Below are 22,833 nucleotides of genomic sequence, written 5' to 3'. Positions count from 1 at the left end.
GGGGGCCAGCCTCTTGTGATCGCAAGCAAAATACTGCTTGTGGCGGTCACAAGAGGGAGTGGGAGGGGGGCAATGCGGTGGCATGGGGGGGCCTCGCGGGCCCCCCTTGGCATCGGCCCGGTCACCGCAGCGACCGATGCGACAGCGGTTGCTATGCCACTGTTTGACCCATTCTATTTTATCAATACCTTTTTGTAGGTGAGGTCTCCAGAACTGGACACAGTATTCCAGATGTGATCTCACTAGAGTGCTATACAGCGGGATCACAATCTCCCTCTTCCTACTGGCTATACCTCTAGCTATACAGCCCAGCATACCATTATATATACAGCCCAGCATAGCATTATATATACAGCCCAGCATACCATTATATATATATATATATATATATATATATATATATAACCCAGCATATCAATATATGTATATATATATATATATATATATATATATATAAATATATATACAGCGCAGCATAGAATTATACATACAGCCCAGCATAGCATTATATATATACAACCCAGCATATCATTATATGTATATATATATATATATATATATATATATATATATATATATATACTCACCGGCCACTTTATTAGGTACACCATGCTAGTAACGGGCTGGACCCCCTTTTGCCTACAGAACTGCCTCAATTCTTGGTGGCATAGATACAACAAGGTGCTGGAAGCTTCCTCAGAGATTTTGGTCCATATTTACATGATGGCATCACACAGTTGCCGCAGATTTGTCGGCTGCACATCCATGATGGGAATCTCCCGTTCCACCACATCCCAAAGATGCTCTATTGGATTGAGATCTGGTGACTGTGGAGGCCATTTGAGTACAGTGACCTCATTGTCATGTTCAAGAAACCAGTCTGAGATGATTCTAGCTTTATGACATGGTGCATTATCCTGCTGAAAGTAGCCATCAGATGTTGGGTACATTGTGGTCATAAAGGGATGGACATGGTCAGCAACAATACTCAGGTAGGCTGTGGCGTTGCAACGATGCTCAATTGGTACCAAGGGGCCCAAAGAGTGCCAAGAAAATATTCCCCACACCATGACACCACCACCACCAGCCTGAACCGTTGATACAAGGCAGGATGGATCCATGCTTTCATGTTGTTGACGCCAAAATTCTGACCCTACCATCCGAATGTCGCAGCAGAAATCGAGACTCATCAGACCAGGCAACGTTTTTCCAATCTTCTACTGTCCAATTTCGATGAGTTTGTGCAAATTGTAGCCTCAGTTTCCTGTTCTTAGCTGAAAGGAGTGGCACCCGGTGGGGTCTTCTGCTGCTGTAGCCCATCTGCCTCAAAGTTCGGCGTACTGTGCGTTCAGAGATGCTCTTCTGCCTACCTTGGTTGTAACGGTTGGCTATTTGAGTCACTGTTGCCTTTCTATCAGCTCGAACCAGTCTGCCCATTCTCCTCTGACCTCTGGCATCAACGAGGCATTTCCGCCCACAGAACTGCTGCTCACTGGATGTTTTTTCTTTTTCGGACCATTCTCTGTAAACCCTAGAGATGGTTGTGCGTGAAAATCCCAGTAGATCAGCAGTTTCTGAAATACTCAGACCAGCCCTTCTGGCACCAACAACCATGCCACGTTCAAAGGCACTCAAATCCCCTTTCTTCCCCATACTGATGCTCGGTTTGAACTGCAGGAGATTGTCTTGACCATGTCTACATGCCTAAATGCACTGAGTTGCCGCCATGTGATTGGCTGATTAGAAATTAAGTGGTAACGTGCAGTTGGACAGGTGTACCTAATAAAGTGGCCGGTGAGTGTATATATACACACACAGACCAGAATACCATTATATACTGTATTTACAGCCCAGCTTACCAAGATCAAGTTCATTACATTCACTCTAGCCCAAGATACAAAAAAAAACTCTTTTAAATATATTTTTGGCGGTCATGGTCAGTGCTGAAATTGTCAAAGTTATAGGGAATGGCAATGACCAGTTGTCACCTTATTCCTGCATTTCCCGGGAAGAATAATAGAGAAACGGCACCAAGCTGAGTTCTAAGTAAAATTGCTCCAGAATTTCATAGGAGAATACAAGTATTTACTACAGTAGACATGTCAAAGAAATCCCGGAAAGGTTAGAGATTTCATAATAAATATCAGTAATGGTTTTATATATTTTTTTGATCCTGCTTTGTACAGTAAGTGTGAGCGCTCACTCAGCAGGCAGCGTTCACAGCGTCTTCAGAGCTCGCTCCTCCGGATGATGTAAATGTAAGGACCCTTTTTTCACCTTCGTTTGCCTTTCGCACTATTTTATTTTTAACCGAGTATTTTATTCCTGTAAAGTGAGCTGAACAATGAAGTGACTGTAATGTTCCTCTCATGGTGAGAATAATAGATCTAGAAGGAGTATTATCTTGGAAGAATTTTAACCGGCAAATGGTGTGAAAATAAACAGCACGACTTGCTGAGTGATTATTACACCGCGGTCCTTCTGTAAGAATAAACGTCTAGGGAAACACAGGGGAAGCTTTCACTTGTAGGAACAGAAGATTCCACCAAAGGCCAATGGTTATATACCAGAACACCAGGCAATTGTGAATATATAGGGTAATCTAATGGGGGCAAAAGTACATGGCAAGGTGGAGGAATTTAAAAATATTTTTAAATATACTGGTGTCGGAAAGTTATACAGATTTGTAAATTATTTCTATTTAAAAAATTCCAGCCTTCCAGTACATATCAGCTGTATGTCCTGCAGAAAGTGGTGTACTTTTTCCAGTCTGACACAGTGCTCTCTGCTGCCACCTCTGCCTGGGACAGGAACTGTCTAGAGCAGTAGAAAATCTGCATAGAAAACTTCTACTGCTTTGGATGGTTCCTGTCACGGACAGAGGTGGCAGCATAGAGCACTGTGGCAGACTGGAAAGAATACACCATTTCCTGCTGGACATACAGAAGATGATACATACAGGAAGGATTGAGATTTTATATTAGAAGTAATTTACAAATTTGTATAACTTTCTAAAACCAGTTGATTTAAAAAAAAAAAAAAAAAAAAAAAAATTCTCAGAAGTACCACTTTAAGTATAAGTGGGATTATCTGTGTATTAGTGTAAAGTGCAGTAAAAAAGTTTTTTCCCCCTTCCAAATTTTTTCGTATTTTTGCATATTTGTCACAAGTGTTTTGGATCATCAAACTACTTTCCAACATATGATGTACATGTATGGAATGACATCAGTGGCGGATTATAACAGGTCCGTTTCGGGTGGTATCCCGGGGCCCTGAGCTCCTGTAAGGCCCATGGCTACCCATACAGAATTACTTTCAGTGGTGTTCTGTCTCCTGGCTACAGTTCTGCCATAATTTGCAAACAACCGCTGCTTTTTTAATGCGATTTTGCACAAATCAGGGAGGGCATCATGACATTATCTATTCTGTACTATGAACACCATGCTAGTGCCGCTATAGTTACAGTGGGGTGGGGGGGGGGGCCCAGGCTTGGTGAACAGCCCGAGGCCTATGGTAAAGATAATCTGCCCCTACATGGCATGGAAAATTACACTAGTTTATTTGTCATATAATCAGGGCTGTATTAACAGCTGCTGCTGCCCTAGGCACTAAACCTGAAGACGCCCCATCTACACGCACCTATTGGCGATACCAGACCTGACCAATACCACTATACCCCCCCACCCCCCTGGAAAAAACAGCACATTTACTGGCAAGTCTGAACGGGAGGAGGGAACCTAAAAAAAATAAAAACAAAAAAATAGTTTTTTCTGTCCCCCTGCTCCCTGGTGCTGCCCCCCTGCAAGGTGCTGCCCTAGGCACCGGATCACGGGTGCCTAGTGGTAAATACGGCCCTGCATATAATACACATTATTAAGACCAGCAGCTAATATCCAGTCTAATGGCCACATGCAGCACATACAGCACCTAGATGGGCCGAGAGAGAGACCCATGAACTGCTTTGGCTCTGTATGAGGCTTTAGCAGTGGCGGAACTACCGCCGTAGCAGCCGTAGTGACCGCTACGGGGCCCCGCCGTATCGGGGGCCCGTGGCGCGGGCCCCTGGAGCTCACATAGCCTGTAGCACCCGGCGGCCGAGCAGGCCTCCCGGGTGCTACAGCTGTTTGGGGTCCAGGCAGTGGCCACGAAGGGGGGCCCGCGGGGCCCTCCCGATCAATTACTCTTGTGACCGCAAGCATTGTTTTGCTTGCGGTCACAAGAGTCCTGCTCCCCCTGCTGCTGCACGGCTGCCGGGGGTGTCGCATCTTATCCCCGGCAGCGCGCGCATCCCAGAACTCCCTGCGCGCCTTGGGCCCTGACTTCCGTTTCCGGCGCGCAGGGAGCTCTGGGATGCGCGCTGCCGGGGATAAGACGCGACACCCCCGGCAGCCGCGCAGCAGCCGGGGACAGACCAGGAGGAGAATCAACGTGGGAGCGCGTTGTCAGGTGAGTTAAGTTTTATTTTTTTATCAGCCTGCAGGGTGGGGGGAAGGAGGGGGGCATCTATGAGGGTGGGGGGAAGGAGGGGGGGAATCTATGAGGGTGGGGGGAAGAGGGGGCATCTATGAGGGTGGGGGGGAAGAGGGGGCTTCTATGAGGGTGGGGGGGGAAAGGGGACCATCTATGAGGGTGGGGGGGAAGAGGGGGCATCTATATGGAGGGGGGGAAGAGGGGGCATCTATGAGGGTGGGGGGGAAGAGGGGGCATCTATGAGGGTGGGGGGGAAGAGGGGGCATCTATGAGGATGGGGGGGAAGAGGAAGCATCTATGAGGGTGGGGGGGAAGAGGGGGCATCTATGAGGGTGGGGGGGGAAGAGGGGGCATCTATGAGGGTGGGGGGGAAGAGGGGGCATCTATGAGGGTGGGGGGGAGAGGAGGTCATCTATAAGGGAGGGTGGGGGGAGAGGGGGCCATCTATAAGGAGGGCAACATGGGGGGAGAGGGGCCATCTATTTGGGGGGGCAACATAGGGAGAGAGGGAATACACAGAGGGGGGCATATATTATTAGGGGGTCACATAGAGTCAGGGCTACCCACTAAATGAGGGTGTAAAGGGGACAGTACAGATGTGCAGTGTGTATAGAGATGAGGATGGTGCCAGTGTGAGGAGCCTAATATATCTGTCTGGCAGATTCTGTGGATTCGTGGCTCGGAGAAGTTCTCATAATGGCCCAGGACAGATGGAGAAGATGAAAAGGAAAGAACTCCGATCAGAAAAGACTTCCCCTGTGAGTCACCTGATATAACTGCACTGTAATGTATATGGTGTATAGAACCTGTGTAGAGCTGGGGCCACCTCTATATGACTGGATGAGGTGATTTAGTGTACTGGATTTGGTCAGTAACAATATGGTGGTGATGGTTGTGGTTTGGCAGTAATGTTTCCTTCCTATATACTGGTATTACTGGTAATATTGGTCTCAGTATACAGGATTTGGTCGGTAACAGTATGGCAGTAATATGTACGGTGATAATACTTTCTCTTCCAATATGCTGGTGTTATTGGTAATATCTGTATATATATATATATATATATATATATATATATATATATATATATATAATATTTATACACACACACACCAATAGCATCACTTGGTCGTGAAAGGAGGGGGGGGGGCCAAGTTGGCCTCTCGCACCAGGGCCCAGGAGACATTAGCTACGCCCCTGGGTCCAGGGGTGTCCCGGGGATTCCCAGGCAGCACAGGTGACAGGCTTGGAGTGGCTTGGCGTCCGCCGGGGGCCAGGGTAAGTACTTATGGCGCAGGGACTTCAAGCACTAACAAGCGTTCCTGTGTACAGGCTAGGGGCGGACTCTGAGCTCACTGGTACCGGTGCTTCCGGGGATGCTGCCCTGCCCTTGCCATCGTATTGCTGTCCCGGCAGCACAGGTACCGGTGAGCTCAGTGTCCGCCCCCAGCCTGTACCTCCGGCACAGGAGCACTTGTTAGAGATGCACCCTGCGCCGGAAGTACTTGCCCCGGCGGACACTGAGCCACTCTGAGCCCGACACCTGTGCTGCCTGGGAATCCCCAGGACGCCCCCCCGGGAGAAGAGGAGAAGACAGCCGACGGGGGAGTTAGGTGAGTTGTGTTTTTTTTTATTTTCTATCTGCTTTGCAAAGGGGGATAATACAGGGTGGGCCCATCTATGGGGTATATACAGGGGGCCATCTATGAGGGATATACAGGGGGGCCATCTATGGGGGATATACAGGGGGGCCATCTATGGGGGATATACAGGGGGCCCATCTATGGGGGATATACAGGGGGGACATCTATGGGGGATATACAGGGGGGCCATCTATGGGGGATATACAGGGGGGACATCTATGGGGGATATACAGGGGGCCATCTATGGGGGATATACAGGGGGGATATACAGGGGGGACATCTATGGGGGATATACAGGGGGGAAATCTATGGGGGATATACAGGGGGGAATCTATGGGGAATATACAGGGGGGGCATCTATGGGGGATATACAGGGGGGTATATATAGGGGGATAATACAGGGGGCCATCTATGGGGGATATACAGGGGGGACATCTATGGGGGATATACAGGGGGGCCATCTATGGGGGATAATACAAAGGGGACATCTATTGGGAATATACAGGGGGCCATCTATGGGGGATATACAGGGGGGGGGCATCTATGGGGGATATACAGGGGGCCATCTATGGGGGATATACAGGGGGCCATCTATGGGGGATATAGAGGGGGCCATCTATGGGGGATATACAGGGGGCCATCTATGGGGGATATACAGGGGGCCATCTATGGGGGATAATACAGGGGTGCCAATCTATGGTGGATTATACAGGGAGGTATACATAGGGGGATAATACAGGGGGCCATCTATAGGGCGACACCATGAGGGGGCATTTATAAGGGGACCAAATGAGAGTTCATCTATAGGGGGACAACATGGGGGACCATCTTTAAGGGGGATGGACAACACGGGGGGTAATTTATAAGGGGCCAACAAGGGTGGCATCGGTAAGGGGGAATACACAGAGGGGCATATACTATAAGGGGATCACATAGTGTCAGGGCTATCCACTAAACAAGGGGGTAAAGGGGCCAATACAGATGTGCAGTTTGTATAGAGATGAGGATGGTGCCATAGTGAGGAGCCTAATATGTTTCTCTGGCAGATTCTGTGGATTCGTGGCTCGGAGAAGTTCTAATGGCCCAGGAAGGATGAAGAAGAAAATGAAGGAAACAACTCCGATCGGAGAAGACGTCCCCTATGAGTCACTTAATATAACTGTACTGTAATTTATATGGTGTACAGAACCTGTGTAGAGCTGAGTGTGTTGATGGCGTAGTGGTCGATTGAGGGGGTGGGGGCCCCAATCAAAAGTTTGCAATGGGGCCTAGCCATTTCTAGTTACGCCCCTGGGCTTTAGTTATATTACAGAGGTACAGGGGTGTCTTTTGATAAGAGGTTTCTAGCACACAGCATGTTATTCTGCATATGCTTATGTAATTGGAGCCCTGTATTAATAGACCCTTCATTGCTTGAGTACTTCTCTCCGCTATGTTGTAGTATACAGCTCTGCCTTTACAAATTAGATACTTCAAATGAGCCTGGCGCTGGTTTAATTGCTTATCTTGAGGAACCTGAGGGAAATATATACCTAAGTGTTACATCTTAGGAAGGATCAGGTTGTGATGGTTGCTAATATCTCTCCTGGTACTGAGAGAGTGGTTACAGTATATTGAGAAATGTGTGCCTTTTCCTTATAATATCATGTATTAGGTAAAGAAGCGGAGAGATGGAACTTGATATACACAGGTCCTCAGATCCCTGAAGGTCAGGCATAGTCTTCAACCCTGGCCGTTCACAAGAGTGGGGGTCCCAAGTGCCCCTGTTTGAACGAGCAAGCATTCAACTACTGAGTAGTCTGCTATCTTTAAACCTGTCTGGGATAAACATATATCTATCCTAGGATAATAAGAAAGGAAATACCAAAAGGGCCTATCAGGATCACCTATCCTGTTGTTATTATGAGAAACCTTTTAAAGGAGAAGTCCGGTGAAAATTTTTATTCAAGTATTGTATAGCTGCCCAAAAGTTATACAAATTACCAATATACACTTACAATTACAATTACGGAAAATGCTTATAAAGTGTTTTTTTCCCTGCACTTACTACTGCATCAAGACTTCACTTCCTAGATAACATGGTGATGTCACTTCCTGGATAACATGGTGATGTCACTTCCTGGATAACATGGTGATGTCACGACCCGACTCCCAGAGCTGTGCGGGCTTTGGCTGTTGGAGAGGATGATGGCAGGGGGACACTGAGGGACACAGGGCACTGGAGGGACACTGAGCATCCTCCTGCCATCATCCTCTCCAGCAGCCACAGCCCGCACAGCTCTAGGAGTCGGGTAGTGTTATCCAGGAAGTGACATCACCATGTTATCCAGGAAGTGACATCACCATGGTATCCAGGAAGTGAAGCCTTGATGCAGTAGTAAGTGCAGGGAAAAAACACTTTATAAGCATATCCCGTAATAAGTGTATATTGGTGATTTGTTAACTTTTGGGGGGCAATACAATACTTTAATAAAAATTTTCACCGGACTTCCCCTTTATAGGGGTTTTTCAGAGGAACGTTAAAAAATAATTTCGGGATCAGGACTGGTAAGAGACATTGCCTGTCCACCCAGAAAATAAAAAACATTTCATAACTATAAGTGTTATGTCCGCGCTTGTTCAGACCATCTCTTTAGTGTGGTCTTCTGCCTGTAAAGTACATCCTAGACTGCGCTTTTGGCCATAATTCAGTATGCATGTTTCCTAGCAGTCTGATACAGGTCTGGGGTGATTGACAGGTTCCACCCACCTGGATTCTTTTGATCTCCCTAGCTGGGCTGCAGATGTTTTGCACTGAATAGTGATGGCCTTTACCACTCATCTCCATTCCCTGCCAGTCTGGGTTCTATGTGGTCTGGATGTCAGAGGGCTGGTCCAATCACACTCTGGACCGGTACTCTGGCATCTCATAAGAAGTCCACTTGTGCTCTTGGACAGTGCTTGTGATATTTTCATGTAGCTTGAGCTCACGTTTCATATTGGATCGGGATCGGAGTGCTTGGAATTCTGATCTCTTTCCCTGTCCTTCTGACCTCCTTTTTACTTGCTATTCTTGCACCCTTCTACTATCACCAGTTTGACCTTATCTGCTTGACTAGTCTTTATTATGTTTGCCTTCCTTTTTTCCTTCTGTGTTTTACTTGCCTAGTGAAGGGAAAGTTGCCCTGTGGTCACCAATCTCCGTTGGGATGGCAAGTAGGCAGAGACAGTCTTGGGGGATCTAGCACCAGGGCTCGCAGTGTCTATCTGTCCCTGTTTTCCACCAAGGTCATGGGTTCCCTTACAATTAGGTCACTAGATGCCTATTTAGGATCCTCATATAGTGGAAAGACTAGAGAAGATCTGGTGTGTCCATAGACTATGCACAGACAGCCCATTGTTTTTAGTAAACTGTGTAATCTCATTCTCCCTGTAGCGGCGCTGCAGGGAAATTATACACTTTCCTGTTGGCTTCTTCTACAGATTAATGGTGCGTTCACACCTACAGGATCTGCAGCTGATTTTCTGCAGCAGATTTCATTTAAATAACTGAACACAGCATCAAATCTGCTGCAGATCTGCTGCAGATCCTGTAGGTGTGAACGCACCCTAAAGCAATAAATCCTGTAACCAGTTAAGAGGCATCCAATAGACTATAGAATGCTAATATACTAGTAGACTATATAGGGGGAGATTTATCAAACATGGTGTAAAGTAAAACTGGCTCAGTTGCCCCTAGCAACCAATCAGATTCCACCTTTCATTTTTTCAAAGCGTCTGTGAGGAATAAAAGGTGGAATCTGATTGGTTGCTAGGGGCAACTGAGCCAGTTTCACTTTACACCATGTTTGATAAATCTCCCCCTATGTTATTCCATATAATGGTATCCAGTTGGTGTCCATGTTTTCTTATTACAATGGAGTCCAGGGGAGCCATATCTCACTGTATGCCATAGGGATAGTGGTTTACGTCAGAAGGATCTTCCATAGAGACCATTAATGTGACGTGAACAGGCCCTTACATTACTGGGGTATATAGGAGTGATTCCAGAACCCATGGCTGTACCTGCAGAGCTGTCAGTCATCCTGTACACTCTGCATTGAACAGCGTAGCCTTGTACATAATGAAAAGAGCACAGCGGTGGCCAGGGCAGAATAAATCATGTTTTATCTTATGCACAGTTATCCTTCTTTATTATAGGATGCCGGCCCATAATACAACATTTTTGATGTGAACTCATGGGACTCTAGAGACCAAGACCGCAGCAAAGACTTGGAAATGTGTAAAAGTGCAGAACGTACTAATAGATGATTTACATAGAAACTAGTGTTGGGTAATTAAGCTTCTCTCAGCAAGTCTGCTGCTTTTATATGAGATAGGGGCAGCAATAATAGATTGCTTCCCAGGTCTTAGGTTTATCACACGAATAAAGAGCTCCCCGAACATTAACACTGGAAGAGCTAAAGCAATTGGTGTCATTAACCTTCTTGTTTGCATTTTTGCTGATATAACAAACACTGATGCTGAATACATTATCATACATCAGTATGGTAAAGCCAAGAAACCAAATTCTAGTGACCGCTATTGTAGCCAAAGGCAAGTTACTCTGGTGCTTGGACAAATAGTGACTGTCATGTCACATAGGTTTCCACCATGTTATAGCCTATGTGATTTCTAACATAAAAAAAGTCTTGGCCACTAGGTGCAAATTACAGGAAGTGGGGGCGGGGCTTAGCATGTGTTATGTGCAGGATAAAGGGGGAGAGTATGGACTGTGAACCTGTAAGCTGGTGGAGGTGGGGCTTAGCATGTTTTATGTACAAGAAAGAGGGGGAGTCTTGGATGTGTACCCATAAACTGGTGGAGATTGGGCTTAGCATGTGTTATGTGCAGGAGAGAGGCAGATAGCCTGGGCTGTGAACCTGTAAGCTGGTGGAGGTGGAGTTTAGTATGTGCTATGTGTAGAAGAGAGGAACATAGCCTGGGCTGTGAACCTGTAAGCTGGTGGAGGTGAAGCTTATTATGTGTTATGTGCAGGAGTGGGGGTTGAAGGGTCTGCGCTGTGAACCTGTAAGCTGGTGGGGCTTAGTAGGTGTTATGTGTAGAAGAGAGGGATAGATATATCCCCCCCGTAGCTAACCCCCATACTTAATACCTCCCTCCCCCCTCTGTAGTTGGCCCACACACCCTCCGCGCCCCCCCCCCCCCCCCCAGCATGTTCAATGTCCCATACTGTGCATCTCAAGGATCTAGTCAGCTGACTGTAACTAGGGCTTATTTTTGGAGTAGGGCTTTTATTGCAATCCTACTCCAAAAAGCCTGTAAAATAAATCTAGGTCTTATTTTTGGGGAAAAAAAACCCACGATACATACTCAGCAGCAGTGGCACATGGGTTCTGGAACACTGCACATTGGAAATAACCTTGTCAGTGCTCTGAAGGGCTAATCTAACAGAATATATGTCGATATGACAGGCAATGAGGCTTAGGAGTCTTGCTGGCCTTACAGTAAAGAATTCCTTCTCACTGCTAATAGAGAAAGCTTATTTTCTGTAGACGTAATAGATGCCCCCCCCCCCCCATCATAGTCACAGGTGTAGGTGCGTTAACTCACATTTTCCTCCAGAGCTGAAAGTCATGCTTGAGGGGGTTCTCATCTTTAGTTATTATAGGCAGGTCCCAATGGGCATACCCGCTGTATAAGCTTCATAGGCCCTAATAGAGACTCGGGATGGGATTGTCTAAACCGCTTTCATAATTGCCGGCAACAAATCATTCCTTGGGAAGAAGCTGTAGCCCGGGTCCATGACAGACACATCTATGAGGCCGCACTCCACATCTCCATCCAGAAATCTAATTATTTCTCTCCCAGTGTCGTATTTAATCAGAATATAGAATATGTAATCTCCCAGTACAAATAGACCTAGGGGTTTTCTACGCCAAAAAGCAAACTGATTTGTTTGCAGTACGACAAGTCTGAACAAAGCCATTTTCTCCGAGCAATTTTAAGGTGTTTATTTAAAAGTGATTTTTTTTTCTTATTACAAGTATATCAAATCATAAGGAACCTGGGCACGTTTCCATGACAGCGCTAGAGATGTCACTGCCGCAATCTTCTTGACAGATCAGAAATGCATTTGTGTCACCCCCCCCCCACACTATACATCTGGAAGAGCGATCAATTATTCCAAAAGTGATGGCAGTGAATGAGGGCTGTGTGTGTTGGGGATGTCTGGCCTGTGATAGAACAAACAAACAAGCAAGCAGACACGGGTACTGTTTAATCATGCAATATTAATTATATTATAGGGAGTTTTATGAAGTTAAAAAAAAGTCTCTATTTATTTTGCAGAAACAGCACCACTCTTGTGTGGAGGTCGTGTCCGGTATTGCAGCTAGGCCTAGTCATGTGAATAGGATGGGACCCTTAAATAATCTAACTTCCTCATATGTCCCTATAGCGCACAGGGTGCTGAAGATGAAGGTATGTCTCTTACCTTCATCCTCAGCCCAGTCCATAGACTAATAAGTAGTCCTGCCCCCAGTACACCAAACAGTCTTTTCATTGGAGGTGGTCCCGCCCCCAATACACCAAACCACCTTATAAGCCTATGGATTTAACTACAAACTGCACAGAAATGGCAACAAGGATGAAGGTAAGAAAATTACCTTCATCCTCAGTACCCAGTGTGCTATAGGGATATATCAGCAGGTTATATCATATATATGATTCAAGCACTTTAACCTCTTCAGAACCTTGATTTGTAGGGGAGGGGTCTCGTCTCATGCGTCACCAGATTTTTTTTTTTACAGACTAGAGCCAGATACCAATGTTTTTTTTTTTTATTTATTTAATTTAATTTCATTTTCTGGGTGTAATTTATTATTTTGTACATTATTATAGGGCAGCCATATTTCCTGAGTTTTTTTGCTCTGCTCTGGGATGTGATATCAAAACCCACTCCTGCTTGGGGACTATGGCAGTGCCAAAAGCCCCTTTTACATGGGCGATCACCAGAAAGCAGCGTTTCACAGAGGCTCCTTTAGGCAATAATCAGCCCATATAAAAGTGTCAGCGATCAGCTTAGGAGCGGGAAAACACCCCATCGTCAGCTGATTTTTTTTTTATGCCCGGCCGTGTGATTGCTTGTGCCTTCTGAAGGCACTGCAAATGAGCGATGATCTGGCTGATTGGCGCTCTCTTGCATCCTTACATGGCCCCAATATTGGGCCATTTAAAAGGACCCTTAAGGGCCCTATTACACAGAGCGATAATCGGCCAAATTGTCCTGATTCGTCCGATTATCACTCCGTGTAATAAAGAGAACAATCAGCTGATGAACCGATCATCAGCTAATCGTCTTTTTAGGTCCTGACCTAAAATCGTCAGACGGGCATCGCTACGAGGGCTTATAATTGTAGTATAAAATAATAAAGTATTAACTCACCTTACAATGTTCCCCAGTGTCCTATGGCCTTCTCGGGTTTCTTTGGAGGCTTTCCCCAGTTACTGCAGCTCTGCCTCCTCTGCACTGACAGACCACCGGCCACTCAGCCAAGCGCAGGCCAAGACAGGCCGCCGGCCACTCAGCCAATCACAGTTAGTGGCCTGTCTCCGCAGGTGATTGGCTGAACGGCCGGCGGCCTGTCTTGGCCTGTGATTGGCTGACCGGCCTCTGTCAGTGCAGAGAAGGTAGACCGACAGACACTGGCGATGCCTCTGAGGACACCAGGGAATGTGGCTGCACGGACATCAATTAGTGCGGATTTATCTTTATGATCGGCCGTGAAATAGGACCCTCATCCTTCTCTCTGTTCAGGACATACAGTGTCGGACTGGCCCACCAGAGGATCCCCCAGCTTAAGAACCTGCACAAACACTGACTGACATGTTGTTTCTTACTGGTTCTTCATTGGTGAGCCCCCAGGATCATTTCCTCTGGTGGGCCCCAGATACCCCAGTCCGACACTGAGGACACATGAATGCTTGGCTAAGCTGAGCATATATGTGTGTGGAGGGATTGCGAGAGATCGCTGTATTGGTTAAGTCTTGTGGGTATCTGGAGCCATTATTAGGGCCCAGAAAAGGTGACTGCTATAATTGAAGCCAAGTTGTGTTGTCTTTCGATGATCTAGTGTTGTTTCAATATAGACAGCGGCAATCCCATCCCTATATACTCCTATAAATGAGGTCTACCACACACTTTTATCAGGGCCTTAGGTCTCATGAAAATGTCACTTTGCTGAATGACATACAGAGCTCTACACAAAATTGCTGTTAAACCATGAAGCCCTATAGATCATTTCATGTATTTTCCCGCGACGTATGATCCATCACAACCTCCATTTATCTTGACTTGCGGTTTATGTCGCTGTCGCCTCTTCTAGTGCTATATAATTATTTTTGCCTGGCATTTGGCTGCAGTATTAGAGCTCTTCCATAGGAGGGTAGATGTAGCAGTCGCCTTTTAGGCCGTATTAATGTTTTCGCTGTGCTAACTGCGAGCCGGTTAAGTAGTAATTAGTATTCAAGGGGCATGTGTAGCCCGATGACATTGTCATGCTAGATTATGTTGTTACAAGGACATTTCAGATCTTGGGATAGGACGACTGCAAGGCTTTTGTTTATTTGGGCTGCAAATTTCCTCTTTCCATAAGAATTGCAATTTCACAGCGATGCGCAAGGTTTGGTGGGGTCTGTGCACAGCTGGGGAGTCACGAGGCAGCGACGTCACCGCTGGTCCTGATGTTGTAGAATTATAGGACAGCTTGTGTACTGAGTCCTTAAAAAGAAAAACTCTTTGGTTTTGCTTATTGCAGAAATTTGGATTCCTGGGGTTAGTTCTCCTGTTGTATGAATGCTGCATGGAATGTCTGAGGATGAGATTTTCACATGTTATCTATAGTCTTCAATTCAGCACGATTACAATGATATAAAATGTATGGAGTTTATGTTTCATTTTACTACTTTTGAAAATGTTTTACTTTTTTTTTTTTATTCTGTGAATCACTATATTCTGATCCCCATAACATTTTTTATTTTTATTTTTCTATTTCTGGAGGGCTTTTTTTGTGTGCCATGGTTTGTGTTTGTTTTAAGTTAATGCCTATTTTGTGTACTCAGGACTTTTTGATTTCTTTTTATTAAAGAAGTCTGGCCTCAGGGTTTTTTTTTTAATGGCAGGGCACGGGGGGAAAATAACAAACGGTACTAACTCACCTATTCCTGTGCCTCTCTAGCACCAGATGGCCTCTCCGGGATGTCCTGTGCATCCAACATCACGACCTAGCTGATGGACTGGCTGCTCAGCTAATTCAGTGACTGGGGCGGGACGCCGTTCCAGTCACTGATTGGATGAGCGGCCAGTCCATCAGCTGAGACGGGAATTTTCCCTCATCACAGCTTGGCGGAAATGTCTTCTGGTGGGGATCCCGCTCACCACAGGCGCGGGGAAAGTTAAGAAATGTTTTATTGTTATCCACCTGTTACATCCTTGCCAGGGCCGGACTTCTCCTTTAACCTTTTTCTGAGATGTGATGTGACCAAAGATCCAGTAGAAAGATACCGATTGAAGGAGTTATTCACACCAGGTTGTGTTTTACTTCACAGTCTGTCACTGGATTATGTCATTGTGGACATTTATGTGTTTTAATTGTTGTTCCTGGGAGTTTTGAATTTTGGTTTTTAAAAATATGAATTACTGAATTTTCATAAAAATAAAACCTACCCCAATAATAAGGCCTAGCATCTTTTGACAGGCTTTTTGGTGTAGGCTTGAAACCTGCTCCACACAAGATGCAGGGGAGGCAGGAGGGGTAAGAAGATGCACAGTAAGGCATATTGAATATAGGGGGGGGGGGGGGGGACATAGGGAACGTGGGCCAACTACAGAGGGGGAGGAAGGTATACAGTATGGGGACTACCTACAGAGGGGGTACGAGATATACAGTATAGGGAACAACTACAGATGGGGAGGGAGGTATACAGTATAGAGTTCTAACTACAGTGGAGCTTACAGTATAGTATCCTAACAACAATTGGACATAAAGTATGGTGGCTAACTATCCTATAAAGTAAGGGCTACAGTGTAGGGGTATACTGTGTTTTGCAGACCTCCCCAGAAAATAAGCCCTAGCCCTTTTTCAGAGAAAAATAATATAAGACCCTGTCTTATTTCCGGAAAAACATGGCATATACATAACCATGCTTCCAGGGGCGTAGCTAGGATTCATGGGGCCCCATAGCAAAAAACTGTATGGGGCCCCTCCTTCCATACACACACACACACACTATATATATATATATATGTATATATATATATATATATATATATATATATATATATATATATATACATACACATACTTGGTGATGTGGCCCGAAAAAAAATTCTATTGTGACCAAAGGCAGAATCCTATGGTTATATACATAGGTGCAGGTGCAGACTACCTTTTGCTTAACCCTTTATTTACTGCAGTGTTCTCTTACATGATGCAACACATAAAAGGGTTAATACAGAAGACAATTAGCTCTCTCCTTCCCTACTCCTGCACTGATAACCCCTGACCTCTGCAGGAACTCAGAGAACAGAGGTCAGAGGTTATCAGAGTAGTCAGGCTAATTGTCTACTGTATTAAGGGGTTAAGCAAAAGGACACAGGAGGCTCTTATCTTCCCTGGGCCCCCTCCCTCCACGGGCCCCATAGCAACCGCCTTCCCTGCCTCTATGGTAGCTACGCCACTGCATGCTTCCCAACCATCCCATGTATTATAGGATTGTCCCATTTCCTAAAAGAGATGCGGCTTATGTAAATGTGTCCCAGTATCATTGAGAGGTTTTGTGGGTGGCTTAAAATTTCTTTCATTTCTCACATTTTACATACATTTAGGACGGGGTCACTGTGCATTTGGGCGATACATTTGCTTAAAGGAGTTATCCAGGATTATAAAAAAACACAGCTGCTTCCTTGTAAAACAGCACCTCCCCTGTCCTCAGGTTGTGTGTCCGGTATTTACCCAGAGTCAAGAGTGTACATACCATAGAGACAGACCATGTAGCTGCTATGAGACGGGGGGGGGGTCCACATCTGGTTGGTCCCTTTTCTTATTTTAAACTGTGCAGGATCCTGTCCTCAGGGAGCTAAATTGTTAGCAAATAAACCATGATTAAGAGTTAAGCATACCTGAAACACATTGGTAGTGACATATGGATTGTGTTTTTATGCAATAAAAGATGCTTGGATTGGAGAAGACCTTGTTGCCGAACCTACTTCTTGATTCAAATAAAGGATGTGGTCAAAGGTCAAGGAAAGCAAAGAGAAATAAACAGCAGACCTTTGTGACCTGTGGGGCAGATGCCAGAATAGGAGGTCCATTCTGATATTTGCTGCGTGGCCCCTGTCTTTTGTGTATACCACTACCTGTCGGTTTCTTGTTTCGTCTTCCGCCATAAGAAAATTTCTAAAAACCAACACAACTGTCATTTTGTGCTTTAAAACTGAGAATTGGGTGTGTTTTGGGCATGTCCTTAAAAACCCTCCATAACTGACATGTATATTAAACAAACTGCCATTTTTTTCTATGGGTTTTCCATTCTAGTGTGGAGGTGTGATCAGGTTTTAGTTTTTTCAAGTGAAAAAATGACAAATTTACAAGGGCAACAGGATACATTAATAAATCTGGTGGTTTGGGAAATGAAAACGATTTTGTGTAGACTTGTTGAAAACGAGACAAAGGATGACTGCCTGCTCAGCCAATCACTGGCTGCAGCGCTGTCCTGTCTTAGCCAGGGATTGGCTGAGCGGGCTGTCACTCCCAGATGAGTCCGTCTCCGAAGTGGAGGCGAGGTCACTTAGTCGGGGAACCGAGGTGACGTAGGACGACACTGGGGGAGCACGGAAAGGTAAGAATACGCTGTTTATTATGTTATCCCAATGGGCAGCACCATATAAAAAGTTATTTTTGAGCAAAATACTGCTAGGGGGTGAGGAAAAAGCCGCTTCTTTAGTAAGCATTTTTTTTTTTTTTAATAATATGAGTGAAAGAAGGTAAATGTATAGCGGCCTTATTGTCCTATGTAGTATCAGGGCCATAGAGCCTCGACATAACCAATGCCTGATATATGGGGGCTACTAGCCTGATTTAGCTTGATACTTATGACCAAAAGGAGGACAGAGACAGGAGGACAAGAGGGCGCAGAGTATACTGTATCCTGGGCAAGACTGGGTGGTTTGTTGGCCCATTGGGTAATTAACCCCCCCCCCCCCCCCCCCAAGACCCTCCCCAGCTATGCTCCTGTATATGCCAAACCTAAAGCCCAGATATGGTGTGAACCTGGCCTAAATGCTTGTCTTACGTTACGTAACCATAATTACCAGGTATTCCTCAAAAGAAATACCTGTCCGCTATGTTAACCTGACAATGCTAGGGTTACTGTTCCATATACAATTGTCAGTTCATGAGTTGAACCATCTCCAGGCCGTACGCCTCTATGCTTCTATGAACTTCAAAGTAACGCAGCCGTAATGCAATTATGCTTAAGATGCACTGTGCTCCTTTTGAAGTGGGGATAGTGCCGGGAAGACGCTGTTCTCCTGCTGTTAAACAATAGGTGCGGTGCATTAGCCTGTGGGTGTCACAAATGTTTAACTATGAAGATGTATCTGACATGTAACCATCTGCCTTGACTGCCTATATGCCTGTCAGATAGTATCATAGTAGTGTCACATAGGAGCCTGTGCTGCTTCTCACAGAGCTACTTTAGAGGAGCTAATTCAACATTCATGAGAGCTAGAGTGCTCTTTATTATTTCCTTCCTGGGGTATATTCCGGGAGGTTTCATCATTCGCCTCATTGGGATGAGATGGAGAAAATCAGACGTCTTAATTTATATTAATTACAGTAAAGGAACAGGTGCAAGGGATATAGAAATCAGCTGCCAATTAAATACTTAAAGGGGTTATCCGGCACTCACACATTTTTAACATGTTGCTGACATGTAAGAAAACATAACGAATGTGTTATGGTTAACTCTCCGGGCTCCCTTGGTGTCATGATGCGGTCGGCGGTGTTCCCCGATGTCTGTAGCTGCCGTTATTTCTGTGACAGCCTGCTCAGCTAATCACTGACAGTAAATCACTGAGAGTGAATTTACTGTGAAGGAGACAACTGTGAAGAAGAAAAGAGTACAGGTGAAGGAGATAACTGTAAAGAAGGGAGTAAGGGTGAAGGAGATAACTGTAAAGAAGAGAGTACAGGTGAAGGAGATAACTGAAGAAGAGAGTACAGGTGAAGGAGATAACTGTGAAGAAGAAATTACAGGTAAAGGAGATAACTGCGAAGAAGAGAGTACAGGTGTAGGCGATAACTGTGAAGAAGAGAGTACAGGTGAAGGAGATAACTGTGAAGAAGAGAGTACAGGTGTAGGCGATAACTGTGAAGAAGAGAGTACAGGTGAAGGAGATAACTGAAGAAGAGAGTACAGGTGAAGGCGATAACTGTGAAGAAGAGAGTACAGGTGAAGGAGATAACTGTGAAGAAGAGAGTACAGGTGAAGGAGATAACTGTGAAAAAGAGACTACAGGTGAAGAAGATAACTGCGAAGAAGAGAGTACAGGTGAAGAAGATAACTGCGAAGAAGAGAGTACAGGTGAAGGAGATAACTGTGACGATAAAGAGAACACAAGTAAAGGAGACAACTGTGAAGAAGTAGAAGAGATTACAAGGGAAGGAGACAGCTTTGAAGAACAACAAGAAGAAGAGAGTACAGGTGAAGGAGACAACTGTGAAGAAGAGAGTACAGGTGAAGGAGACAACTGTGAAGAAGAAGAGAGTACAGGTGAAGGAGACAACTGTGGTGAAGAAGAAGAAGAAGAGAGTACAGGTGAAGGAGACAACTGTGGTGAAGAAGAAGAAGAAGAAGAAGAGAGTACAGGTGAAGGAGACAACTGTGGTGAAGAAGAAGAAGAAGAAGAAGAAGAAGAAGAAGAAGAAGAAGAGAGTACAGGTGAAGGAGACAACTGTGGTGAAGAAGAAGAAGAAGAAGAGAGTACAGGTGAAGGAGACAACTGTGAAGAAGAAAAAGAAGAAGAAGAGTACAGGTGAAGAAGACAACTGTAAAGAAGAAGAGCATAGAGAGGAATAAGATGAAGAAGAAGAGAGTACAGGTGAAGGAGACAACTGTAAGGAAGAAGAGAGTATTGGCAAATAAGATTAAAAAAAAGAGTACAGGTGAATAAGATGAAAAAGAAGACTGACAAAGAAGAAACATTAATAGTTGAAGGAGAACTCAGGCAAACGAAAGCTGAAGGAGAAGGTTAGAAACAAAGGAAGTCACAGGCATAGGTGTAGGGTATAGGTGAAAGAGAAGGTGAAGGAGGACTCAAGCAAAAAAACAGAAAACTGGAGAAACAAGATGATAGGATGACGGAAGACGTTACATGTGAAGGTGAAAGATACAGCTGGTATAATAAGTGAACTTCCCAAATGCTCTGCATTTGACTATAAATGTATCCATGTTTTCTAGGATCCAACGTCTCCAGCCATTAGGAGTCAATATGCCAAGCGATTAGGAAGTTGGCTCATCTCTAGTGTTAAAGTAATGCAGAAAGATACTGGGAGAAAGATATAGAGTAGATTATTATTATTATTTATTTATTTATTTATAAAGCGCCCTTAATTCCAGAGCGCTATACAATAGAAAGGGGTAACAAGCAGGAACAGTACAAGATCAGGACACATTACATGAAGGAACATGGCCGGAAGAGGACCCTGCCCACGAGGGCTTACAATCTATAAGATAGACTAATGAAGGAAACATTGGAAGTAAAAACTAAAAAGGTAAATAACAAAAGAGAAAAAGAAATGTAAAGAAAGCAACTGAGCAGAAGATTACAGGCAAATGGGAAGGATCCAAAGGAAACAGGCAATATAGAGACGTGTAAGCAATGGAGAATACAAACAAAGGAGAAAGATACAGGAAGGGAATAAAGGTGCCAGAGGATACAGGAAAAGGGGAACTAGAGATAAATGAGCTTACAGACAAAGGGGAAGGATACAAGCAATGGAGACCGGCCTTACAGAAGCAAGCATGATAACAGACATGGCCATAGGTAAGGGAAGATACAGCCTAGGAACTATAAAAGGAAAAGAGAAGGATACAGGCAATGGGGTAGACTAGATAAAGAAGAAGGTTTTAGGTAAGGAAGCAGGAAACAAGAAGGAGTATGAAGCTGAACCTGAAGATGGTGAAGATGACAAGGAAATACACAGGATAAGCATGCAAGCAAAGGTAAAGTATACAGAAGGTAAAGGATACACGTAATAAGAAGAGTATAGAGAAAGATCAGAGGAAAACATGAGAACAAGGAGAATAAAGGAGGAAGGAGAAAGAAAGAATCCAGAAGGATCCAGGAGAAGGGTGATTGCAAAGTAAGAGATAAGGATTAGGGGCAGAGGTGAGAAGGATACCAGCAAATGGGGGATAAACAGCAGAGCAGATGTGAAGGAGAAAATGAAAGGCCACAGACTGAGGAGGGAGCTAGATGATGGCAGCAGGTTAAAAAGGAAGGAGGTGAAGAAGAAACGTCAAAGGAGAAGGGGTGGTGGAAAGATATTGGTCAAGAAGAAAAGGCCCTATTCCATGGAATGATTATCGGCTGATATCGGCCCCTACGGCCGATAATCGTCCTGTGGAATAGGAGGCAACGATCAGCCGCCATCGTTCATGTCGGCTGATCGTTGAAGTTGCTTGTCTTTTAACATATTGAAAGACAAACGACTTATAGCAGGAGCAGGAGCGGCGGCAGCAGACCGCCGCTATATCCTATGGGCTGCCCGGACGATCAGCAGGATAAATGGATAAATGGATGGCTGTTCACAACCCTTTCACCCAATCCTATAGATTCTTATTATTTAGGGCCCTATTACACGGAGCGATAATTGGCTGAATCAAGCCGATTGGGCTGATTATCGCTCTGGGTAATAGGAAAAATGATCAGCGAATTACAACAATCATCAGCTGATCGTGTCAAATGGTCTGACACCAAAATCATCGGCCGCTGACCTTAGCCGACAGCTAAGAAAAGAAATTGTCTAGATGGGATAATCTCTTTTTAGCAAAAAATTAAGGTAGGTTTCCTACAAGGATCCCACTCAACTGTTTACATCAGTCTCGTACACTTCAAAGTGTACCTGTTATGATGGCCCACTGCCAGATCAGGGAAGACTTTCTATCTTAATTCAAAAGTTAGAGTCTCTCTGAATGGGAACACACAATGAGACTGTATTGCGCGTGTTGCGTATTGCGCGCCTGTTCTTATCCAATTTGGGTTGTGTGCCTTATGTTCTCATTGTGTGTTCCCATCTATGGAGGCCTGAATTTCCGGATTAAGGCTATGTTCACACAACATATATTACATATATTAATATATGTTACCTTTCCTTCTATGGGATCCCGGCCGGAGTGTATACACATAGTATACGCTCCGGCTGGGATCTCTTGCGGCGCCACAACTGACATGTCAGTTTTCTGCAGCCGCTATTCATTGAATAGCGGCCGTAGAAAGCCATGTGAGTGCACACAGTGGAGCAAACGGCTCCGGCCACTCGCTTCATAGTGTGCTATGGAGAGTTCTGATGTGGGCACGCACGGATGCGCCCGCATCAGAACATAATACTGCAGTACCGCCCGGGATGATCTTTTCAGAGACTGGCCGTTCCGTGGCCCAGTTTGGTCACAGAAC

The 22,833-nt window shown here is 45.1% G+C and overlaps 1 protein-coding gene across 1 annotated transcript in view; it reads left to right on the top strand.

Annotated features, from left to right (window-relative positions):
- The window catches only part of LOC138784115 (uncharacterized), a 44,344-nt gene extending 24,150 nt beyond the window's left edge, over positions 1 to 20,194 (top strand). The window contains exons 3-5 of the mRNA XM_069959631.1: positions 18,469 to 18,601; positions 19,252 to 19,543; positions 19,599 to 20,194. Coding sequence (XP_069815732.1) covers positions 18,469 to 18,601; positions 19,252 to 19,543; positions 19,599 to 20,194 — 1,021 coding nt within the window. The remainder of the gene's footprint in view (positions 1 to 18,468; positions 18,602 to 19,251; positions 19,544 to 19,598) is intronic.
- The last annotated feature ends 2,639 nt before the right edge of the window (positions 20,195 to 22,833 follow it).

This window comes from Dendropsophus ebraccatus, chromosome 2 (genome assembly GCF_027789765.1).
Source record: "Dendropsophus ebraccatus isolate aDenEbr1 chromosome 2, aDenEbr1.pat, whole genome shotgun sequence".
NCBI lineage: Eukaryota > Metazoa > Chordata > Amphibia > Anura > Hylidae > Dendropsophus > Dendropsophus ebraccatus.
The sequence above is the reverse complement of the archived record's forward strand: the minus strand, read 5'-3'. Positions and strand labels throughout refer to the sequence as shown.